The 24,452-nt window shown below is 38.5% G+C and overlaps 1 protein-coding gene across 6 annotated transcripts in view; it reads right to left on the bottom strand.

Annotated features, from left to right (window-relative positions):
- The window catches only part of SEC24C (SEC24 homolog C, COPII coat complex component), a 30,274-nt gene extending 6,499 nt beyond the window's left edge, over positions 1-23,775 (bottom strand). Inside the window, exons 1-17 of one of the 6 annotated variants that reach the window (XM_031061927.1) lie at positions 23,551-23,775; positions 20,521-20,607; positions 18,014-18,155; positions 16,976-17,154; positions 15,277-15,516; positions 13,852-13,982; positions 12,632-12,700; positions 10,795-10,906; positions 9,873-10,000; positions 8,299-8,437; positions 6,261-6,376; positions 4,874-4,998; positions 4,423-4,614; positions 3,292-3,385; positions 1,531-1,647; positions 893-1,063; positions 19-115 (exon numbers count right to left, since the gene is read on the bottom strand). In XM_031061927.1, coding sequence (XP_030917787.1) covers positions 19-115; positions 893-1,063; positions 1,531-1,647; positions 3,292-3,385; positions 4,423-4,614; positions 4,874-4,998; positions 6,261-6,376; positions 8,299-8,437; positions 9,873-10,000; positions 10,795-10,906; positions 12,632-12,700; positions 13,852-13,982; positions 15,277-15,516; positions 16,976-17,154; positions 18,014-18,155; positions 20,521-20,607; positions 23,551-23,725 — 2,314 coding nt within the window. In that variant the 5' untranslated portion in view covers positions 23,726-23,775. Of the gene's footprint in view, positions 1-18; positions 116-892; positions 1,064-1,530; positions 1,648-3,291; positions 3,386-4,422; positions 4,615-4,873; positions 4,999-6,260; positions 6,377-8,298; positions 8,438-9,872; positions 10,001-10,794; positions 10,907-12,631; positions 12,701-13,851; positions 13,983-15,276; positions 15,718-16,975; positions 17,155-18,013; positions 18,156-20,520; positions 20,608-23,550 lie in introns of all 6 variants that reach the window. The other 5 variants (XM_031061931.1, XM_031061912.1, XM_031061917.1 and 2 more) reach the window with 5 other exon arrangements.
- Positions 23,776-24,452: the final 677 nt, after the last annotated feature.

Raw genomic sequence — 24,452 nt, 5'->3', positions numbered from 1 at the left:
TTCCATGCTAACACCCACCTGTGCTTGTGCGCACTCTCATTACAGCATCAAATCCCACTTCTTTCTGGACATCCCTTCTCAAGTCATTCAGGAATCTGAACTGGTCTGTCTCCAGCTAGAAGGCAAGCAGTAATTGATGTTTCATGTGACAGTGGTCACAAGGGTTCTTGATTGGGGGAAGAGACGAGAATGTTGACTCCATGTTCAGAAGGTTCGATTTATTATTTTATGATATATACATATATTATAACTATACTAAAAAGAAAAGGAAGGAAAGGTTTCTAGAAGCTGAGCTACGCTAAGAATAGAAAAGAAAGAATGATAACACAGCAGCTCTCCCAGACTCTGTCCGAGAGAGCTCGGTCCTTGATTGGCCATTAACTATAAACATCTAAGATGGCCCAATCTAGACGGACCTGTTGCATTCCATAGCAGCAGATAATTATAGTTTACATTCTGTTTCTGAGGCCGCAGCTTCTCAGGAGGAAAAATCCTAAAGAAAGGATTTTTCACAAAGAGATGTCTGCGACAGTTTCACACTTTCATAATTCAGACTGGCTTCATAAACCATAAAGTAATTTAAAACCAGATACTACCTCCTGTGGTCTTACTTTAAAAGTCACTGATATCAGGCTCAGTGGCCTGCTAATAAAATATTGTGCTAAGAGGTAATAGCCTAGCTCTTCCTGTTGGGTTTTGTTATTAACAGAGATGTTTGTATAAAGACACAAAGATACCAAATAATTTTGCTGATTATCTTGAAATTTAAGCAGCCATTTACTTCCAAAGAAGTATTTCTTCACTATGGTTTCCACTATGAAAAACATAACTTTCAGCCAAACAATAGTTCTTACTTGGATCAGACAGCAGTCTGAGTCAATGTCACTCCTACCTGGAAATAGGCATACTTATAAATGGAGCCTCCTGTCTGGTAAGGTACCACACCCAGCGTGGCCACATCCAAATACTGGTTTGGAAACAGGAATAGATCCACACAGCAGCCCTGGGCCACACAGTCCTTGGCCAAGTTGTTGTAAAAGCTCGTCTGTGGTTGAAACAAAGTCTAAGAAAGGAAATCAGAGATGACATCAGAAGTTTGTCCAGGAAAAGGAAAGTGAGACCCAGTTTATAATCCCAGTCAATACTCTTATACTTTAAATCTTTCTTCAGGGAAAGTAGAATCATCAAAGTTCTCCCTGACTCTGCCTTTGAAGAACTGTTAATTATTATGAAAATTACTACACATTTTGCTTTAATGGTAAATTCAGCACATTTACTTTAACCCAGATCTTGGTATTTTACCCTGTGTAATAATCTAGAGCTAACTCTTCTTGTTCTCAGACTAGAGCTGTCCTTATGATGTCAAGTCTCCATAGCCCTGCTTGGGAACAGAAGATAAAAGTGGAATGTTAAATGATATTAGCTGGGACAGTTACAGTATGTGCTATCCTTGTAATTTTTTAAAAACTGTTTCAGTTATTTTATTCCATACAAAGCAAATTATGTAAAGATTATGCAAACCATTATTACCTTCTCCTTATCTGTGTTGATCAGTTTCCTATCATCCCTGTTCTTTAACTTCCCTGGAGCCTCTGCGATGGGCAGAGAGGTGTGGAAAATGAAGAGCTTGCCAGCACACTCAGCTGCCTGCAGGAAAGTGAGTGCAATAACAGAGGTCAGAAACACTTACAAAAATTATAAGGGAAGCTGTGATTCAAGAACAAGCATTCAAGCAACCTCATCACTCTTTTAATGTCAGAGTGATTCTACCAGACACACAGGCTCACTGTCACTTGGTTATGTGACTGGTGTCCAACAGAGGGAGCACAAATTACTGGTCAGTTACAGAAGAGCAAGATTGAGTTCTACTGGATTTGTACTAATTCCACAGCAGGGAGAAAAGGACTTTCTCCAAGGAGACAGAGTAAGCAGGATCCAGACACAAAAGGTTTTGTGGAAAAAAGTCACAGAAATGGCAAAGAATTTTCTAATCTGAGCTTCAACAGATCAGTAATTTTAAATCAACACCCTATGCCAACACTAGCTAATGTTTAATAGGTTATTTTCTCTGACATATGCAGTATGTAAAAAGTCAATTAGCAATTTTTACTATTTCTTGATTGAACAATTGTAACAAAAACTGAGTTTAAGAGAGACTTTTAAGGATCATTCCCCCTGTACTCAGCACTGGTGAGGCTACACCTTGACATTTTGGGCCCTTCATTACAAGGACACTGAGATGCTGCAGCAAGCTCAGAGAAGGGCTATGGAGCTGGTTAAGGGTCTGGAGCACAATTCTTGCTTGAGGAGTGAGTGAGAGAACTCAGGTTGTCCAGCCTGGACAAAAAGGATGCTCAGGGGAGATCATGCTCTCTACAACTACCTGAAAGAAGACTGTAGTCAGGTGGGAGTCAGCCTCTTCTCCCATGTATAATGACATAGGACAAGAGGAAATAGCTTCAAGTTGCAGCAGGGGAGTTTTAGATTAGATATTGGGAAAAACTTCTTCATGGAAATGGTTGTCAAGCCCTGGAACAGGCTGCCCCGGGAAGTGGTGGAGTTAGCATCCCTGGAGGTATTTGAAAGATGTTGGGAACATGGTTTAGTGGAGGACTTGGCAGTACTGGGTTAAAGGTTGGACATATAAAAGTTTTCCAACTAAAATGATTCGCTGACTGATGTGACAGACAAATAGAGCTGTGTCACCAGTTTGGGGTGAGGTCATACAGGCAATCAATTTGATCAGTAGATACAAATCAGAATTAAACCATGCATGTAATTATGTCTGGATGAAGTACTAGAATGGAAGAACTTCAGGAAAAGTTTGCTTGGTTAGCGCATTACTGCAGGCAGCTTCAACAGATGATATCCTCTCCTTTTATTTAAGATTCTACCAGAGCACAGGATTAAAAAGACACCAAACTATGGAACACCTCCATGAGATTTAACAGACTTCAGCAGTGGTTTTTTAATGCTGGAGGGCTTTTTTCCCCCTTGTAGGTTCTATGATCTGTTTAAAGCAAAACTCAGACAGACAACTGAGAGTAAGCCATGTTCTTGCACTTTGAAAAAAATGAGTTCAAAAAGAATTGTGTAAAGAACATATAGATAGCTGCACAAAACAAAAGGTTCATGCACTTCAAGAATGAGCCAAGTACTCCCTACATGTAGTGCATCTACTACAAGGAGCTTACAAAATCTTTAGAATTGTCTTAATAGTGTGTGTTAGCAGAAGATGAATTTCAGAGTATTGGGCTTAAAACAATTTGTCATAAAAATGCATTTACTAACCTTCAGTGCCTCCAGCCCTGCTTGAATCACAGGTGCAAAGACAGTTTCTGTTTCTCTCGTGTCTGCAAACATTTCTGGAATCTGATCCAGCAAACTAGCAAAGAACAAGAAAAAAAAAGAGCAATTCAAGATCCTATTTAATAAGAAAAGCCACAGAGCTGAAGTTGAGGACTTATAGGATTGAGGTGGTTTAAACAGAAGTCCCTAACATGTCTTCAAATTTGCATAACTTTTACAGTATTCGGCATCTCATCTGTGGGAAAAATGCTGCATTGTTCTCCATTGGCTTCTCTCAACTATATCCTCAGTGCCTTCTGTATAGCCTCAATTGATGCCAATTCCACAGCTCTTCTGTATTTCTTATCTTTTAATATATTCCAATATACACAGGTAAGTAAATTCTTAGGAAATACTAGTGACATTTGGCCTCTGTTTGCAAAGCACCTTGCGTACTACTCAAAGATTAATAGGTGTAATCCACAGTTTTGTACTTAGGCTTGTTTAATGCATTAAAAAGGCTAGAAATTTTCTCTAAAAACATGCAATTCCAGGTCTGTTTCCCAAAATGTAGTTAGCTACACACCATAGATTAATTACACTTCAATTACACTGTTTACTGGGTTTACTCCATGGTAAACAGTTTGCCTAAACTTTGCTAACTTCCTTCTTTCCTTTCAGATTTTATCTTCTCTATCCCACTTTTTTTTTCTCTACAGAACCAAAACTGGACACCCCTGCTGTCTCAGTTTGCAGTTATTTAAGGAGTTGAATTAAAGACAGTGATTTGGTATTCTTACAGCTTTCACTCTGTATCATCCTGGTTGTGGTTTTTTGTGGCTTTTTTCTAGGTGGGGTTTTTTTTTGGCTTGGATTTTGTTTGTTTTTCCTTTTTTTCTCCCCAGAAATGCCCTTCTGCACTAAATCCCTTTATATACACTTTCTGCCAAGCTGGACTATGAGCCAAATAATCCCTTAGCCCTTCAATTTCCCCATCCTACTGTGCCAGCTTAATCTCAGAGAGTATAGTAAGTTAAAGTACATGGAGTGACTTGACATGACAATTAAGCACATAACATTTGAATTTACCAAACAAGTATTTTACTACACACATTGTAAATCAATTGATATTACCTGGCAATAACTGTCCTGGACTCATTCACATTCACCAGAAAACCATCAAGGAGTGGCACAAACATATCTGCCACATCTGAGACCACCATCATTTGTGGCTGTGCCAGTGAGCTCTTTACGTTATAGAAATGTAAAACTTTGTTGTAGGTGACAAAGCCGACTCGAATGGCTGATTCCTCCATGTTCCCTTCCCTGTAAGAGATATACTTGCCTTCACGTCCAAGAAGATAGATAAACCATTACATATAACCAACACATAAAGGGAAAAATTAAAGGAAGCAGAATTTATTTTCACCAAGAAGTGTTTCAAAAAAGATGTTCTGCTTGGCCTTTTTCTGAAGAAAAGCTTGAAGGATTATAAGGTAATATTTAAACTTCTAGTATTTTTTAAAGAGAAAAAATAACAGCATTCCCCATTTGCATTGACTACAGTAGTTCACAATATACCTACCTGGGCAGATAATCTAGGAGTGACTTTAATTCTTCACATATTAGCCTCACTAAGCCACTCTTCACAGCATTGTAAGACACGTCAATCATAAAAATGAAAGCAGGTGGACTAGGGAACTTGTTATTCTGTGGAAGAGAGGGAAGAAATCACACTATTGCCATGTAATGCAGCTCATGTAACAGCTCCATAACACAGACAAATCAATGCTGGTCAAAACTTAGCTGCTTTCATGTACCTCTGTAACCATGAGCAGCAGTTGTTTCTTAAGCTCTCTCTCCTACCCTTTTCCAACTAACAGACATGGTATCATACTATATTTGAAATGGATTGGTATTAAATGCCCTAGACTGACTTTACCATTGATCAGAGAACAGTTACAACTAACTAATCCATTTACATGACTCAGCTAGATTGGAAAAGTAGACAGGGAAGATTTCTGCCAGTTCTCAAAACTTTGGACCCTGACCAGACTTATCATAGGTGATTCCATCAATATAAAGTAAAATATTTTCCTCTCCAAGGATTACAACCTTTTCCTTCTTAAAAATCAGGCTTTCTTTGGGAATGAAAAACTTCTTTTAGCCAGTAGTTTTCTGAATCCTATAGGTCATACTAGAACAAGCACTCAGAACAAAAGCAAAACATAAGAACTTTCAAAAAAGCTGTGAAGATCACATCTTGTTTGAAGTTCTTATGCTGTTAGAAAGTAATTGGACTTTTGCTTAACTCAAAGTAAAGCAGAGGCATTAGAAGGCAACCAGTATCAACTCACAACATTTAGGCATCTATTTTCTCAGCATAATATTTCAGCAGAGATATAAGTTGCTTTAATAAATACCTTGCACATAGTTTCTCTATTCCTTAGAAAGCAATTATTGTTTAAGTCTTTAATTTAAAAGCAAACCAGCTATGAAATACACATTTCCAACATTTTTTTGTGCTTCTAATCACTATGGCAGGATTTGAAATTGAAGTTCAATAGGTAAGGTCTGCCTTGTGGAACAGGCGGCACATTGCATAGTTACTATTGTACTTGCATTGAACCTCTCCTACAATTCTCTTTTCTGCCAAGGTCTACTGCACAAGAATCCCTTCTGCAGAATTCTTAAGGTAAATGCAGCTATAGCTGCTTATATAGCTCCAGAAAAAAAATACAGAGACAGCTATTAAATTATATTATGTCATGTGTGATCAGGACCTTACTGATTTTGTAAGTAAGCAAACAAGCATGTTATTTCACACAATAAAGTGGGCTGGATTAATGCTGTTAATTATCTCTGCCAGCTAGAAATCAGCCCCAGACAATCAATGTCTTTCTTACTTTGAAGGAAATAGTCTTTTTACTTAAAAGCAAAGTAAATACAGCAATAAAAACATACTACTGTACCTTGCAATAGTCAACTGTTGCTAGAAACTCGTACGAGCCCAGTGATAACTCAGGTCGGTCATAGAAATCTACTCGCTTTCCAGTATGATCCAAATGTTGGAAGTAGTGAGGTGGAACTGGGAAAGGAAAAATCCTTAAACTCAGTGATATGCCCATAATAAGCACTGTAATTAGAGAGCCAACATGACAACAACTGTTTCAAACAAAACTCAGGGAAGTGAACTAGCACTCTGGGTTAGCCCACAAGTACTAAAAATATTAATGCAATTTAAGAATATCATTAAAGCAAAACAATACAAACTTATTCCATTTTGTCTCATGCACCAGATGGCACACAGTATAGTTACTGTTACACTTTCCTTGAAGCTCCTTTCCATTTCATATCAGAAACATCACTACAATACAGTTTTAGGATTATCCTGAAGGATCTACTCCAAAGGAACAATATAACCATCCCATATAAGTAGTAACAAATTACGTTAAAGAGAGTTTGAGGCAAACTACAGGCTACAGCATTACAGACTCAAGTCAGGCTTACTAAAACACTGAGCTCCTTGTTTTGCTATATAAATTAGGCTTTCCTTCCCTTCCTGTGCTGCACAAGAGTGAAGCCTCCAGGCACTCTCGCGTGCAGAGACTCCCATAATCTTTCTATCAGAATAGACAAAGTCCTTCTTACAGTGGATTAAGGAGGAACAGAAGTGCAATCACATGCCCATAACCCAGTACTTTTGTGCTGGTACAAGGCATAAGAAAATAAAATGGGAGTTAAGCTAAACTTTTGCCTACAAAACTCAGCTGTAGAAACAAAGCATTTCCCTTGTGCCCCAAGAACTACCATGACAGACACTCCCTCCTGCAGAACTGCTTGGGTGACAATATTCCAGCTATAGCTCTCTATATAGCTGTCTATACAGCCCCAAGGGAGATTAAAATGAGATTACCTGGAATGACATTATTAATCACATTTAAACTATTCTAAACATTCCAAGTTTCAAAAGTTCAAAAGAAAACAAAGTGATATCATTAAGATTATATATAAGCTTTTATCACTCTTGTCTCCAAGTACACATCCCATACAAGTTAATTTGGTACTTGCAAAGAACAAATACCTCATGGTATTTGCAGAGAAAACAAAAATTGTTATTAGGTTTTAGGTACAACTACATTGTGTTTTCACAGTATTGCTTTCATCAGCAGTCTCTCAGCATCTCTCCCTTTTCTGCCTCTGCTCAATTGTTACAGGTACAGTCCTTCATACAGCTGCTGAGTGAGCAAGACAGGGAGTGTATGCAGGCAGAAAATCACCAGACAAAATTGGTTTTTAAAGTTGGCCACTTCTAATCCCCATTTTGGTTAGTACAAATAGTTGTACAGCATAACTGAGGTGGTAAGAATAGTCCATTAAAAGCCATCAGGGCTATCAAATGGAACACTGAAAACATCATCATAAGGTTTGTTGTACCTTACTTTCCTCTGTGCCTTCAAAACAAATCTACAAATGTCATGCTATGAGCAGCTCATTGTGACTTCTGCTTAAAAGGAAGGATGTTTTGTACTAATTTAGAAAAGCAACTAATATTAACTGGCCTGTACTGAACACTCTTATTCAGCTGTAGCAGATTTAACTGCAATCCCATCTCAAAGGAGTGTTAGTGAGACAAAAAAAGCTCTGTGACAAAAAAAATAATCCTAACACATGCTACTGACTAGACCTGTATCTCAACCTGTTAAAAAACCCTGTACTTTTGAAATACCCTAAGAAAATACAATAGACTTTTAAACCACCAGGCATTTGCTACAAATACCTCATATTAAAAATTTGCTACAATACTACAACACATAAGCACCTTTTTGAACACAATTTCAGAACTGAACACTGAACATGCCTTCCAATAATTCTTTACAAGACTAGACACATAATAAATCACAGTATTCATTATAAATGATCATAACATGATCAAGACTTATTTGTTTGCATCTTGTTCAAAGACCTTTCCAGTAGAGTCCAGAGAGGCATTTCCAGAAGAAAACTTACCCTCAGTGACACAGCTGCAGAAACAACACTGGAACCTCCTTCCACCTTCAATGAATTGCATAAAAGGGCACATGTAAGCTTTGCACCTATTACATCGGACAGGACCAGATTCTCCATGGTCTACCAAATAAGGAAGGGTCTGTGGAAGCAAGAGAAAAAAAACATGAAAAGAAAGGTCTCATGATGATGAGAAAGTTTTAAACTTTGCGTTGTGTGGTCATTGCTATCTCCCTGTACGCTGCATAGGATTTAGCATTTGGCAGCTGTGGGAGAGAGTGCAGGGGATGTGGGAAGCCTGAACAAGTATTTAAGTGCTTTTCAATTCAAGCCCTAGCACAGCAATATTTTGAGGGCTAGAGTCATTAATGGGCTATCCCACCTAGCTATGTAAAGCTTTAGCTCTATTTACAGTCTTGTTGCTCTGAACAGCTGAGTCTTCATCTGTTGGAAGGGTCCCTCCACAGTGAGTTTGCCCTTGCCATTAGGAACTTCCAAATACTAGAAGCTGACTGGTCTCCTGGGTAATTGTCCAATCGTAGCCTTTTTTTTTCTGGACACTATGAATGTTTGTTTGAAGAATAAATACACCAGGAGACCAAACAACTATTATTTGTAAAGTGTCTCTAAAAATGTGTAACTCTACAAGCCTTCAAGTTATCAAGTAAGACCTTATTCTCCTATTATGGTCCTTTTAAACTTCAGCCACAGATCAGTTTTATCATAAACCAGTTTTTAAAATTCAAACCATAGTTTAGGGACACAAATGAAATGCAACTGGAGAAAAACACCCTTAAAAGACCAGAGGAAATTGCTTTCCTCAGCAGATGCTACACTTAGGTTTAACAGGGCACAGAATACTGCAGACCTGTGTATTCAAATTCAACAAGCTTGTTTGTCTTCATGTCACTGCTGCAAGCAGGTTAACACTACACAATAGCCAGAGTATTCAGCCTACTTTAAAAAATGTCAAACTCTAAAAATCTCTGAGCTTTCACATTCTCAGCAACCAAACACGATAGAGTAAAAGGCTCAACAGCCACACATTACACCTAGAAGGAAAGAAGTGCTGAAAGAGAAAGGGAAGAAATACAAGTGCAGCTCAGCAGTGCTCAGTACTTAGTGTTGTACTGTCATCCCACACTGTGCTGCGCATATACATGCATATAAGACAGCCAAACCAGTGCTGTTCCATGCATTCTCATCCAATTTCACAACCTGGCATTCTAGAAAATACTTAATACCTATGATTAGCAACCATTTAAATACTTTAGACTAAGAAAGAAACTGAGATCAACTGGAAGCGCCTCTGTGACCACCCTAATATTTTGGTCACTTAGTCACAGGGCTTGACAGTTACTGCAAAAAAGCTGAAATTATCATGGCAGTCAAAATACTAAATGTTTGGAACACAACATTCTTCTGCTTTACAGAAGCAGAAGCTTCTGCTATCACACGCCTGTTGGAGAATCAATGTTTACCTGGACGTCTTCACCTCAATATGCTTCTAAACAAATCTGTTAAATGCTGACACCTCAGCGTGCCCATGGCACACGTAACCCTAGCACGGCACTCACCTCCTCCGGCGGCAGAGTAGCCAGCGGCTTTATGACGGCAGCCAGGGGAACTTGGGATTGTTTGGCCATGTCAGACGTGCAGGGAATATTGTAAGATGTGCATCTGATGTAGCGGGGGCTTGCATTACCTGGGGAACAAATAAAAAAGCCCCACAAATTTCAGTACAAATTCAGTTTATATTCAAGAACAGGAATAAAGATACCTTAAGTTGTGTCGGTATACCACAGACACTACGAGCTTAGCTAAATATTGTTTTAATCTATGGAAAACTTGAATTCCCAATAAAATACCTCTTCATGATTAACTATATATAATAAAAGACCTTAAAACAAATTAACTTGACTCCCTGTCAACCTAAAGCTATAAAAAAGCATTTCTGTTTCACATATTCGCAGACTAAAACATAATGTAGACAGAAAACTACTCAAACATTTCTACTGTTTCGTAATTTGGGCTGAAGAGTAAACTACTTGATTATAGAATCAGATTCTGAAGTTTTTTTTGGAACTTTAAAGCTCAAAAGAAGTGTCAGCAATTAAAAAATGAAATATCTTTTCTCTACAGAGCCCTCAGACCAATTTACATCCCACTTAATTTTAAAAAATACAGTTGCCAATTCTAATTATGTTGCTAGTAGATTTCAGTTCTTAAATGTTTTTATAAAGCTCTACAGAAGACGCTCCATTTGCTGCTTTCTGATATCTCTGCTAATGCTGGTCCTAGGTATCTGCCTCGGAAAACATTTTTTACCTGCATATTGGTTACTAGCTACCAAACAATCAGGAGAATCTAAACTGGGATCAAATCAACACAGCACTTGAAACTAAGCTTCTGTTGGTAAAACACGTTTCCTTCAAAGACACAGTTTTGTCACTGACTCTTTGTTTTGTTTGTTTGTTTAGGAAAAGAAAAATAGTTTACCTTGATCCTTGACCAAGAAATTTGTAGTAACAAGAGGTGGGACCTGCCCTCTCACTCCAGTGACAAATGGTTCTGACCCACGGTTATTTCTGTCATCTTCAATCACTTGAATCTGTGATGGAAAATACCATGTTATTATGTGGAGGCTTGGTTTCAAAGTAAAATAAGTAAAATAAAAAAATCTCTAAGGCAGTAAAAAGGGGACCTGAGGCAAACATTACTACTCTAAAAATAGGAAGAGCAAGTGAATTTTGTCAAGCAGTCACCTCTCAGTTTGAATTCAAATAGTACTTATTGACTAACATAAATTACAAGTTGCAAATAATATTTTTCCCCAAGTATTATTCTTAGTAGCAGCACATTTTGGGTTTTAAAGTCTGACCCGAACTTGTAAAAGCCAAACTCAGATCAAGAAAGGAATTTTTGGTAGGTATTCCCCTGTACAGTTCTAGTCAAATAAGAATTAGAAGCTTCTGTAAGCCTCAAGCTGAAGTCCTATAAGTAACCTGGCCTTTTCTTTCCATTATGGTCCCCCTGTTTCCATAGTATGCCTTTATTTCTAACCACTGTAACTCTGGCCTAAAGACGGATGGCTTGCAAGGTGGAAGTCTTCATTACTTTGTGGTGCTCAAAGGTTTGTGATTTGAATTCTGCGAATGCGGAAAGTGAAATTTCAATAACTTGTCAATGAATCAAACTTCAAAGCCTGTAAAAATCTTAAATTTCTTGGTATTTCAAATTCTTCACAACTGCAAATTTGCTTAAGATAACAGAAATGTAATAGTTTGCCTTAACTAAAATATTCATGGACCTTTGCTGTACGCAGCTGTACACAGTTCAAACTACATTTCCTTAGTGGTGACTGAATGAAAGAATTAAAGCTAGCAAACTTCTTCTGCTCTTATTCTGCCATCAAATACACCTGCCTTTGCCTAGAGCAAATTCTGAGAGAGCAGATTCAGAAGTTTGTATGGTAGAACTTCCATCCTCTCACTACAGATTTCAAGCAGAGAGCCTTCCATAGCTTCAGTGACTACTCTAGAATAAATGTAGTCCCATTACAAAAGTCTACAGGCTGACTGATGTTGGTGATCTCACCACTGCTACCTGTTAAATTATGAACTTTGACTACATGAGAAAGAAGTGACACAGGGTAACAAAAACCAAAAGTTTTTTCTTGTCTTCCAATCCAAAAGGTAGCTGCTTTTTTCTTTCTTTAGATAAGATTCTCCAACATAAACATTAAATTTTCAAATTCAAAATTTAATGGTTATGCATGAGCACAGATAATGAGAGAATGTTTATAGCTCCCCATGCCTCATATTAGAAGATTTGTATCAGGAATTAACATTTAAAAAACTCCAGTTCATCTGCAATTTTAGAACTCCAGAGCACTGGTCCAGTACTGGTATATCAGCAAGAACAATAATCAAATTCTGATAAAAACACAGTAGAAAACATGGCTACAACAGCTCATGCTGTGTGCATACTGACATGAGACACACATTGTATGGGCAATTACACAACTGGCTTGCATTGAAAATGCCAGCTGGAATCTTGGTGAAGGCAATAGCCTAAAGCTCAGACAAAGTGAAGGGGAGACATTCTTCATGATCTGTTTCTGAAACACTGCTTTCTATTGCCTCACCATTCATCACAGTAGATTTTAACAGCCTCATGTGGTGTAATGTTACTCATTTTGATAAGGCAAGCAGAAGACAGCAAGGAAAGGGTAAAAGATTAATGATGGAGGGTTAGCAAGGTGAAGTTCAGGTTTCAGGCATGCACAGATGGTCACCAACACACAGTCTACAATTGACATATATACAGCACTTACTGGACTAGGAATTGCATCTGGGTCTATTCTGTGCCTGGGTTTCTGCTGGGGTGGCAGCTCATTAAGTTGCTTTTTTTTTTTTTAATAAGAAATAAAGAGTGTGAAAAAAAAAAGAGAGAATAATAAACCAAAAAGTAACTGTTACTTCTCTCTACCCAAACCTGTAGCACTGGAATTAGATGGATTTAGATACTGGTTCAGGCAACAGAACATCATCTTCTGCAGCATACACTGATCCCAAAACCAGTCTTGCCAGGATATTGGGCTTGGCTCTGAACACCTTGCTAATGAAGGCAATGGCTCACCTGCTAATTTTGGTTAGAAACTGAGGATTTATGCTTTAAGAACATGCTAACATGAAGGCAACTGACACAAGCCATTTGAGATTTCATTTAGTGGAAGAGAGGCAGACAAGCAATTAAAGACTTATATTCTATGAAAAAAATCCAGTAGTAAGCTTCACATAAACCTGGAATCTAAATAGGTAATCTTTTTAAATAGAAGTACCTTCTGAATAACATCAGTTCTGATCTAACTCAAGACTACATTATTTCATAGTTTTGAAACAGCATCAAGAGCAGTGGAAGGAACAGCACTGTAGACTAGTGGCAACAATACCACCAGGCTTAATACTACTCAATGTTGGTAACCATTACATATAACTGCTTATCCTGCCTCAGAACCTCCACTCTGAAAGACAATCCCAGTTTGAGAAGCTGTCCATATTTGACTAATGTAGCATCATGACTTCATGACCCAAAAAACCACAAACCAGCTTTTTGACAGATTATAGGAAAAGCACTACAATCACCTCCTACTAACCATACTTTAAACATAGATCACACAGTTCACAGACTGTCACCTCAAAACCCAAAATTAGTTCACCTTGGAAAGTCATTATGTAAGAATCCAGAAATGGAGAAACATGTTTAATCAAAGCCCTCAAGGATCCTCAAACGATAACACAGTACAAAAAAGACCTGAGGAACTAGAGCAGTGATTTCCATATGCAGTGCCTTTCTTTAGTCACCAAGAAAAATACTGCCTCTGGGCTTATTCATCACAGAAGACTGAAGGTGCATAGGAGAGAGAAACACAAGCAGGAAAACAGACTGATGTTCCTTGGAATGAGAAACCTGTTTTCAGCTTTGGTCTTTGTCAGTTGTCTTATGTCAAGACACTACAGAAGAGTTGACACAGGTAAGAACAAGTAAGCTTACAGGGCTAGGAATGGAATCTGGATCCAAGCGTTTTGGTGGAGGTGGTGGTCCAGGGGGACTTCCATAATTTGGTGCTCCTGGAAAGGCTCCTCCATAGTTTGGCTGGGGACCCCTCATCTGTCCAAAGGAACCTTAGCAAGAAAAGAACGTAAAAATCAAACATTGCGTTAATACTAGGCATTTCTTCATTTGGCACTTCCATTTCCTGCCACTATTAAAAAAAAAACCCTCAAGAAAATTAAAGTCAGGTGCTTTTCAGTTCATTATGATTAAACATATTTATCGCAGTGTTTCAGCTTAGACTGGTACATCTCTATCAACAATCCAATAAACTGATAGATACAGTCCACAAAACCAGACTTAAGGAAACAGAGGCTTTTAGTCTGAACTCTATCAGCTCCACCTCAGCCCAAACCAGCACACTACTGTAAATAGTTTTAGAGTTTGTAATTGTTGATTATAATGCACATTAAGATCATGCACTACAAATATTTACCTGCAGAACTGTCTAATGGAAAGTGCACACAGAACAGCCAAATAAGCTAGTGGGCGATCCCTAATTCTTCAAATTAAGGTATGCAAGGAGTTCCCTTGGGCAGTTTTGGCTTGTTTGAAATTACAGCAATAGGCTATGGTGTGATTTTCTGTTTTGTTTGGTAACTACCTGAAGCTATTTCATATTATTTTACACCATTCCAATCACTTACAGAGTAAGAGCATGATTTAACCTATTAGTATTTTTACAGTTCATAGGAATTTTAACAGATATTTTAAAGTAATTTACCTGTCCAGCTGTGCAAAGCTGCATGGGGGATGGAATTCTCAGTGCTAACATTTGCACATGATTACTTTATCCCAGCTATCTCTAAGTGTTATTGATTAAAAACCAGCCAAAACTGGTTTTAATTCAGAAAGCTTAACTGGTCTTACTTTTAAGATGCGCAAACTTCTACAAGGGAGAAAACTACGATTATGCAAATTAAAGGAGAAAACATAGCAACTCCTTTTTCAAAGTTTAACAACTCCTTTCACACGCATTGCATATGCACAGTGGCCACAAATGTTAAAAATATAAAATAAGGCTTTTCAGTATTTCCAATGTCTATTTTTGAACAGGTGAAGTTGCAGACAACAAATTGGAGTCCATAATAAAATTGTGATCACGAATTCTGGTAGTATTATGGCACTAATTGCTAAACACCTTTTGACCATGTAAGCTAGAATTTTTTTAGTTACATTAATCCGATTAAAACGTGTATCATAAAATACCTTAGAATGACACACAATATTATCTCAGACATGAGCACAGGGAAACAAGAGGGAAGTTCTAATGTGCAGCCAGGAGCCCATAGGTGACAACGTGAAATCTAGTTCTCAGCATGCAGAGAATACTTAACTTAAAATTCCTATACTAGGAATACTCACCATTCTGCTGCATTTGGTATCCTGGCTGAGGAGGATGAGTGGGAGGAGGTGGTCCATGAAGACCACTCATGGGAGGCCCAGGGTGCAGCCCCGCCATAGTTGATGGAGGTGGTGGTGAGGAAACATGATTAGGCTGGGATGATGGTGGTCCAGCAACTGTCTGCCCAGGCAGCGGTGGGCCTGGCATGGCAGGTGGCCTTGGAGCACCTGTGGTAGGAGGGTAAGAGGAAGGTCCAACCCCTGTAGAAGGAGGAGGTGGGGTAAAACCAGGAACTTGAGCAGGCAGGCGCTGAGTTGGCATTGTCTGACCAGGAAATGGAGGCTGTGCCACAGGAAGGCCCTGGGACACACTGGGAAGAGGGGGTCCTTGGCTTGCACTGTAAGGTGTGTAGAGACCAGATCCCGTTGCACTAACGCTTCCTGAGACTGGAGGAACCGATGCTGGGGGACCCGGTAAGAAAAAAAAAAGATAAAACATCATTTTCTTCTATCCTCAAGACAAAGGATGCAAGAAAAGATGCAAGAAAAACCCATTTGCTCCAGATCACCTGAGTAAATCTACCACTTTCTCATCTTCAGATGAACTTATCAGTACTAGCAGAGACAAATCCTAAATGACCATTCTCCTACATTCATCAGAGAGCTGAAATTCCTTCAGTGGATCTGAAACTCAATAGTTATTTCATTGCTTTCTCTCTCAAAGTCTGAGCTACTTATTTTACACAATCAGAATATATTTCAGGATTCAGGGCCAGAAAAAAAAGGACAAAGCCAGGAATATGCAAAACATGAACTACCACAAGCGTATCCATAGATTTTCTGAACTAAGTTTCTGTCTTAAACCCCATTCTTGATCTACAGGCTGCCCCTTAAACTCAGTGGGAGCCTGTAGATCAAGAATGGTTTTGAGCTTTGTGGTTTTAATAGCATGACACTAGCACCATTTCTATGTAGCACTGTACTATTTCTGAGTATAATTTTTGACAAACGTGCTACCAAAAGGCCAAGGAAATCTGTATCCCCTACCTACTCCTAATTTTCCTATAAAATCTGTCTTACAAGATGCTTGTTAAAAAGTACTTTAGCAAAATAATTTTTAAATAGACCAGTTTACACATAATAAAAACAAAACTCTAGTCTTCAATTTAAAAAGTCCCCTAATCTACAGCAATGAGACTATAGAACTAATACCATAGAACAAAGTATCTAAATTCACTTTCTACTGTTAATTCAGTTTTTACTGTTTAAGTGAGTGTCTTCTTGACTTCTAGCAAGCCCTATACACAATCATTCAGAGTATTTTCAGCCCTCTGTGATTTACATTTACAGGGCCCTTTTTCCTTTCTTTTGGTTGGGCTGCTGTACATCAGTGGCAAGACATGTAGACTTTCCAACAGCTGACTTAGGGGTAGACTCTTCTGTGTTTCACAAGATTCACCTAGTCGAGGACCAGTGCTATTACTCTCCTTTGTTATCCACGTCCAGCAGTGCCAGCACTGCTCCCTGCAATAGTCTCAGTCCTGTTTTCCCCAATTATGACCTTATTAGTTAAGAAAACTACTGTTTACTATGGCAGACATCAACACCCAGAGAATTCCCATAACCATATGGTAATGAATCACTGACAAGAAATATCTTTTATGAAATTACTAGCAAAAATGAAAATCAATAGCATAGTTCAGTAGCCAGGAAACCTTACCATAGCCCAGTCCAGCTGGGGGAGGAGCAGAGGCTGCAGTAGAGCCAATTGTCATCCCTGCCATGTGATTCCTGAGCTGCTGCACACTGCCTGGGGGGGGCCCATATTGCTGGAACGTAGATATCTGGCTGACAGGCGTGGGTGCTGAGCCTGGCAGAAACGGCTGAGAAGCAGGTGGCCTGAGAGGGAAGATGACAAACTGAGTGATTCCACATTATAGAAGAAGTTACAATTCCCTGTGCCTTTTAAAATTGTTCTAGCACATAAACACTATCTGGGTCTCAGATATTTACATGAAACACTGCAGCTCAGTTTTGGAAAAAAAATTGCATATTCTGCCTGTATCTGAATCCCTTTCTCCAAACAAAAAAAAAAATCCATTAGCTCTTAAAATACAAATTCTGTATTTCTATTAATTCCAATTCAGTTTACACAACAAATCAGAAACACTGCATAGAGTCTATAGGGTGAGCAACAGTAAGGCCTGTACACCTACGTAAGAATGTTCTGCCACTCAAAGCATTTGAACTCTCCAGGACCATTGCCACTTTCACCACAGAGGTAAGGGCAGTATCTTTCTGGAAAAGATGTTGAAGAGCCTTAGATGACAGTAACTCAGGGATCCATAAGGGACAGAAGAGGGCCCAGAATCAATACAAAAAAATTATTCACTAAAGACTGACACATGCTCCAGAGATCATTTCACACTGCCAAGGAACTAATACTACAGTTGTGTGGATGCAATTGATTTTTTTTAGGGGAAAATGAAAACCACAAAGAATGTCTTAGGAGGAGAAGAGGTTTTCATCAGTCACTGACATCTGCTCACATCCTTTCATAAGTTTTTCATCTTCAGATATATTCACTGTCTGATGAACACCCCTGTGGCAAAACATTGCTCCAAAACAATAACAAGGAAAAAAGTCAATGTGCTACAAAACCCTGAAGTGCTTAGTTTGATTTAGATCTAAAACGTCTAGACCTAGCATGAGTATGTCAAGGTGGGATTTTGTTACAATTCACTCTTCTCATATGCACCTCTGCATTGGGGCTGCTGAGGCTGGAATTCCATTCTGCACATCTCCATGTTCAAACTGACTGTATGCCACATGGCCAGAAGGATGAGATGCTCCAGAGGCTGGAGGAGGCGCTCCAGATGTTGGTGGGGCTCTTAATGAACCTACAAACATAAGGAAAAAAATTACAATATCACAAATTATAGAAATGAGGGCTTGAACCAACTACCATGAAAAATTCAAGTGCAGAACTGTTATAACAATAGTCCATGAGCAACAAATAATTTATGCACAAATATTTTTAGCCCGTGTCACTAGTTACCATCTCCATACAGATCAAGCAGAAAATACGTGCTGTGGAAGGTCTTCAAAAGACAACTTCATCTTTTATGAAGAAAAAAAATTATCTTGTCAGTAATGTACTGAATCCTTTCCCCTCCAAGTCCAATTATTTTTATCTAAACCAAGAGTATTCAGAGGAATCTAATGTCCATTACAGGTCAGTTTTCCATACCTCAAAGGTAAGCAGGCTGTGCAAGCAGATTCCATCTTCAAAAACTACATGGCTTACTGCATCTATATATAGCATAATGGGGGCCACCACAGACCATTCTTTCCAGCCTCTCAAGCTTGGAGGTTAACACAAATACTTTCCCATCTTTCAGACTGAGCTGGTTCAGTCACAGCCCAAATATATTTGTCTCAGAAACCAGTCTTTCCACAGACCACAAAATGTTGGATACAATACCAGCAGACCAACTGCAGTTTTTACTTCCAAAAAAGAGCATATAAACATCCCTTTTAATAAAACTATATTAACAATGCTGGTAATTAGAACAATTGACCATGCCTGTTAACCACCAGGGAACCTATTTCACATATAGGGTATCATTAAGTACAGATGACTAGAAGTGCCCTGTGAGACCAGGCCCACACATACACATTGTGTCACTCTGCCAGTAACTGGCATGGCAAGTTTCAAAGGGATTCTGAAACCTTGCGAGGAATCATTATAAAATAGGAAATAAGGGGAGCCATTTCTCAATTCTACAGTACAGTACCATACATACCCTAAAGCATGAGGTTTTAACTCATATATTTTATCTTATCTACTACATCCAATTCTTAGCAAACCTGGGAATGAAAATTCAAGGAAGGAGTTAACTAGACCTTGTATGAATAACTGATAATTTTTCTTGGGTTTTTTTATTTATTACTAAACTTCCTCCTGTTCTTCATTTTGAGACAGGATTAAATTACTCCTAGAGACATTTATTATTTTTATATACTTTTATCTCATTAATCTCATATTTTCTAAACTACTGTTACAGCATCTTCATCTTACTGTTCTTCTGGCTAAGCACTTCCTGATCTCCAGCTATTGGTATGTTACTTCTTTTTAATTTCTTTTGTGATACCTCTCATCTATTTTCCAATGCATTTCTTTGATAGTACATGTGAACTGTTTGGTCTTCTTATCTTTTGTCTTTGAAGGCATATTTAATCCAATTTCTGGCGGGACCCTACACACTTTCTAATATACATTAAGTTAAATTCCCCCACCCCCAAATTTAACAGGCATACCATGTGACAAATATGTGCTTCAGAAAAAGCTTTGTAAGTATTTGTCTCCTAGTCCTCATCATAAATATACTTCTATCACACCTACTACAGACTGCTCAAACAGTCACTGAAAAAGAAATCATCAGAATAGGTAAAGCTATCTAGTGGTTTATTAGTCTAAGATTCATTATTCTCGACAAATCCTCAACATCTTTGTGATGTTCTTACTCGTTACAGCAAAATGGGAAATGCCTGTGATTCTCCTCAAAGCCTGAGCCTATATGGTTGTCTTTTCACACCCTTCTAAACAAATCAACACCTCCAGAAATAGCTCTTCCAAAATATCACTAGTTTGATAAAAGGAAAAGTACAATATGGTCTCTTGCAGCATTTCTTACATTTTGATTACTAGTTGCAAAAAGATATTTCATTCTTCAAGTCACAGCTTTTGGAAAAATAATTATTCCTAACATATACCTTGGATTCAAAGTATAGCCAAGGAAGTTAAAGACTTGTTTTTTCCCCCTAAACGAAAGCACAAGTTACAGAAATCTCATGACTTCCTATAACAATCTCCTGGTAGTTTGCAGAGATTTTTTACTTCTTTGCAATGCTATCATTTCAAACCTCACCTTCCCTCTCAAGGGTGAGACTGAATTCTTTTAAACTAAGGATTGCACCTGACAAAACCTGAATGGCTCAATTCAAGTTTTAAAATCAGACTTCAGAAAACATTAGTCACAAGTTTTATCTATGAATCTGCATGCATAAGGGATTTCTACTAGGGTTATTTCTTCATTCCTATTTATGCTTCTGGAATGCTGCCTACAAATAGATTGGGAAATGTCCCACCCACCTCTGCCTAAACAATCAGGTACCCAACCTTTGAGATAAGTATCCATATTAAATGGGAACTTGGCACAGAAGAAGCAACACAAACACTCCCACAGAAAGGACACCATTTACCTATGAAATTAGGTGCAAGAGAAGAAGTGTCAGAGTTGAGAGCTACAGGAGAGCCCTTCGAAGGAAACCCCAAGGAAGGAAAGTAACCTGGAAAGACAGAATACACCAGTAAATGAAGCCTGAGAGAAAGCACTGAGAGACAACCTTTCCAATGCTAAGAACAGTCTGCAGTCCAGAAAGTATCTCATACACAAAATTAATGTCATCTACCACCTTGTTCCTTAAGCTATACCCCCTTCTCTTCTACCATGCACAACATATTACAAATGCAGTCTTTACATAATACAAGTGTTAACATTTTCATAAAGCAAGCCTATGTAAAACAATCTACAGCCTAATGGTTACTGGTATTCAGATAATTGTGTTTGCACTTTCAACTGCATAACCTCATCTGAAGGAAACCAATAGACTGACGAAAGGACTGGGGCAAAATTGTCCTGGTTCTTTCAATATTCTCATAGCAAGAAGCAGCTACTTTCAGCTAGCACCACAGCACTCCACTTCTGATCCTCAAAAAGACTATCATCAACTATCATCACTGCCATAGCATTCCCATGATTCCACTTTGTTAGAGTCAGGGTTTGTCACATAAATCAGTAGCAAAACACTCCCTGACTAAGGATGGTACCGACTCCCAGCATTTTTCCACTCAGTCCCCCAGGCAATTTAACTGTTATTTTAAAAATAAATCCCTAAGACAACTACTTTGAAATTATAGAATAACACTGGCAGTTTTCCCTTTACCCCTCAGTCTTTTCTAAATTTCTGCCTCTGAAATTAATTCTCTCTCCTCTATTGTACAGCTACAATAGGTCTTGCCACAAAGACTTGCAGTAAATATAATGTGCTGGAGGTGGTGGTGGAAAGGATAACTGTCACTATTTTTATTATACTGTCACTATTTTTACTATAACCTGTCTGCTGTCTCTGATAATGACAGACGTTCATTTGACTCCCTCTTCCACAGGGATTTCATACTCAGCAGCCACTGACAGGTCAACCTCTGGCTGTTGTGTAAGGCTCTGAATTTTACATTTCTTTCTTCTAAAGATAGGAATCCTAAACAGCAGGTCCAAAATGCACAGCCTGACAACTGAGATTTCCTTAATACAGCCTGCTAAGCCCAGGAATGATGGTCGCAGAAAAAAAGATGGAAAAAAATCCCCACAAACTGTGGATGGCCTTTGCCTGATAATAGCAATAAAGTACATGAGATACTACTGGAGTAGTGCAATACAGTTTTGTTGTTCAAATGAGACCACCTTTTTGTCCTCTGTGTCACACCACCTTTCAATCAATACTGGCACAAAATCTGTATAGACTTGAATGTTATCAAGGTATCTAGGTATACGGAGCTGTCCCAAAATGAAAAAAGGCAAACCATAAATAATCTAGAAGAAAAAAGTTAATTCCCTTAAAAAGCAATGTTTTTCAGGCTTGTGAAGTCTGAAAATTCTTGAAGTATCTGATAGAAGATGCCCATCAGTTTCTTTTCACAAACACTCTAATCATTCTTCACATTGGTTACAGCTAAAACCTCTTTTAATAAATAGCTGCACTGATGCAACTTTTCCAAATCTGTGGCAATTTTTGTTCTTCCTGAATCCCCCTCTCTCCCTCACTAAAGCAAGCCCAATCACTGGACAGAAAACACGATTTGGTTGTTGGCTACAGCGAGCAGCCAGACAGAGCTCTCAATGGCTGAGCCCTGCCTCTGCTCTCCCACGAAGCAGCGTTTCTTTCCTCCACTCAGAGATGATTTTCATCACTTTCACAGGAATTCAAACCCCTTGTGAAATTAGTTGAAAACTCTTTGATTAAAAGTGCTGTTAGAAGAGATTTATTGAGAGTATGGGAGGAAGAGGATTAAGGAAAGAAAAGGATGATGGAGCACCTGAATAACCTATTCTTTATCACATCACACTTAACTCTTTTACTATGCTACTCTACTAACTCTAGACAAAAATCCAACAGTGCAATTATTCAGCACCCAAACTTCAGTCCCCCACTTCTGTTAGTTTCAAGACAACTAGAGGCACTTCAATTGTTCTGTCCTTCTCATTGAGTCTGAGACAAAATTTGAGAAGTTGTAAAAGATTGAAGATGTACTTGCAGGGGGGAATAGAGACAATTAACATGACCAGCACAGTCCTAATTACCATAGAACACCTATCTGAAACCTAAACAAATATTTTCAAGTTCATGTTGTGCTTATTTCAGCAAAACTGAATTCATTCCTGTGATCTGAAAAGGCAGACATACTTGCATTCAAAGCAATGGTATTTTCTCCTCTACATTTCAAATGTTAAAGTCACTATTGATTTCCCAAAGCAATCAACATAACTGAAAACCAAGACTCACAGACTTCTTTATCAGAGTCAGACTTTCTTTTGAAAAAAGGAAAACAAAAGTTGAATTACTTTTATTTTTTTAACAGACAAAAATAACAAGGGATAGGATCCTGCAGAATCAGCGAAATTCTAGAATACATTAGCTTACCCCATGCCCACAAACTTTATATTGAATTTAAAGGCATTAGAGAACATAGCTTGAAATACGCTTTTTACATAGAGTTGTATGTCAGTCTTTCAGGATGGAGTGCAGATTTTTCTATATAATAATGTAAGGCAGCCTCAATTATAAATCTGTTACAGCCCCTAACTGCTGCCTCTCAACATAACCTCACTGGGAAGACTCTTCTAGTCAGGTGTTTCACTAACATAGGGACACGGACATAGAGAAAAAAAGCAGGCTGTTTCTCAACATCTTAATTTTATGACCTACCAAAAGAGTAAACCCTACTAAACTGGACAAGAAACATCACAATAACCTCAGAATATGGGATGACATGATTTTTAGCATCATGCAAATTACACAGAGAAAAAGAGATAATCGCTACCACAAAAAACCCCAAAAACTTATAATAGGATATTGTATACAGCAATAGGACATTGTGTAAGCATACAGCAAAAATTCCACGCACGCCATAATTCACAGGTTATCAATCAGTAAGCATTGCCCGAGCAGTACCTTGTGGAGGGACTGGCTGTTGGTATCCTGGCACCGGCCCATTATAAGCTCCGTACTGCGACTGAGGAGCCCCTGGCAATGACTGTCCTCCGTAGGTAGGCTGCTGGAATCCCTGATATCCAGGCTGAGGTTGCCCGTAAGGAGGCCCCGTGTGAGCTTGCTGGTTTACACTCATTGTATTCACATCCCCAACCTAACCTCACCTGCAAAAAGGGGGGGAAAAATGACTTTAAGCAGATATAAAACCAAACTGGTCAGCTTCCCTACTGTTTTCAAATAAGTGTGAGATCTTAAGATACTTGGGAAGCTAAAACATGAATGATAACTTACTCTTGCACAGCAAGTCAGATAAATGCTTTACAAGAGCTATTTAAAACAGTACTTTCAGAAACTATGATTTCTAGTCAGCATTTCATACTGGTTAGACCTGTGATCATCACCTTAGAAATACCATCATTTGCTATTCCATAGCAGATTATTATCAGGCTTCCTGAGAAGCCTTTCAAACTACTTCCACCTCACAGAATCAGACCAACAGAAAATACATTTCATGATATAAATGAGTGATCCCTTAACATAACACTTCGGTAACACTGAACAAGTTCAGCTGTCACCTCTGTGTTAGTTTACTCGATCATGTTTCCTCATTACAAACAGCAAGCTCCACCATCCACAAATGCAGCTGCTTGAAGTGTTTGATGGACTCTAGAACAGGACCAGCATAGGGGGCTATAGCCTTTTTTATTAGCAATAGATGATTTAAAGTCCTTGCTATGTACATACATTTCAGAAAACAAAGATATTCCAAAAGCAAAATTTTCACCTAGGAAAGGTGTTAAAAACGGAAAATAATTACAGGCAAAGATGGCACTAAAGGAGTTTTACCAAAGTGTAAGACCTGA

This window comes from Geospiza fortis, unplaced genomic scaffold, assembly GCF_000277835.1.
Source record: "Geospiza fortis unplaced genomic scaffold, GeoFor_1.0 scaffold130, whole genome shotgun sequence".
NCBI lineage: Eukaryota > Metazoa > Chordata > Aves > Passeriformes > Thraupidae > Geospiza > Geospiza fortis.
This window is presented reverse-complemented; position numbering and strand designations above follow the sequence as displayed.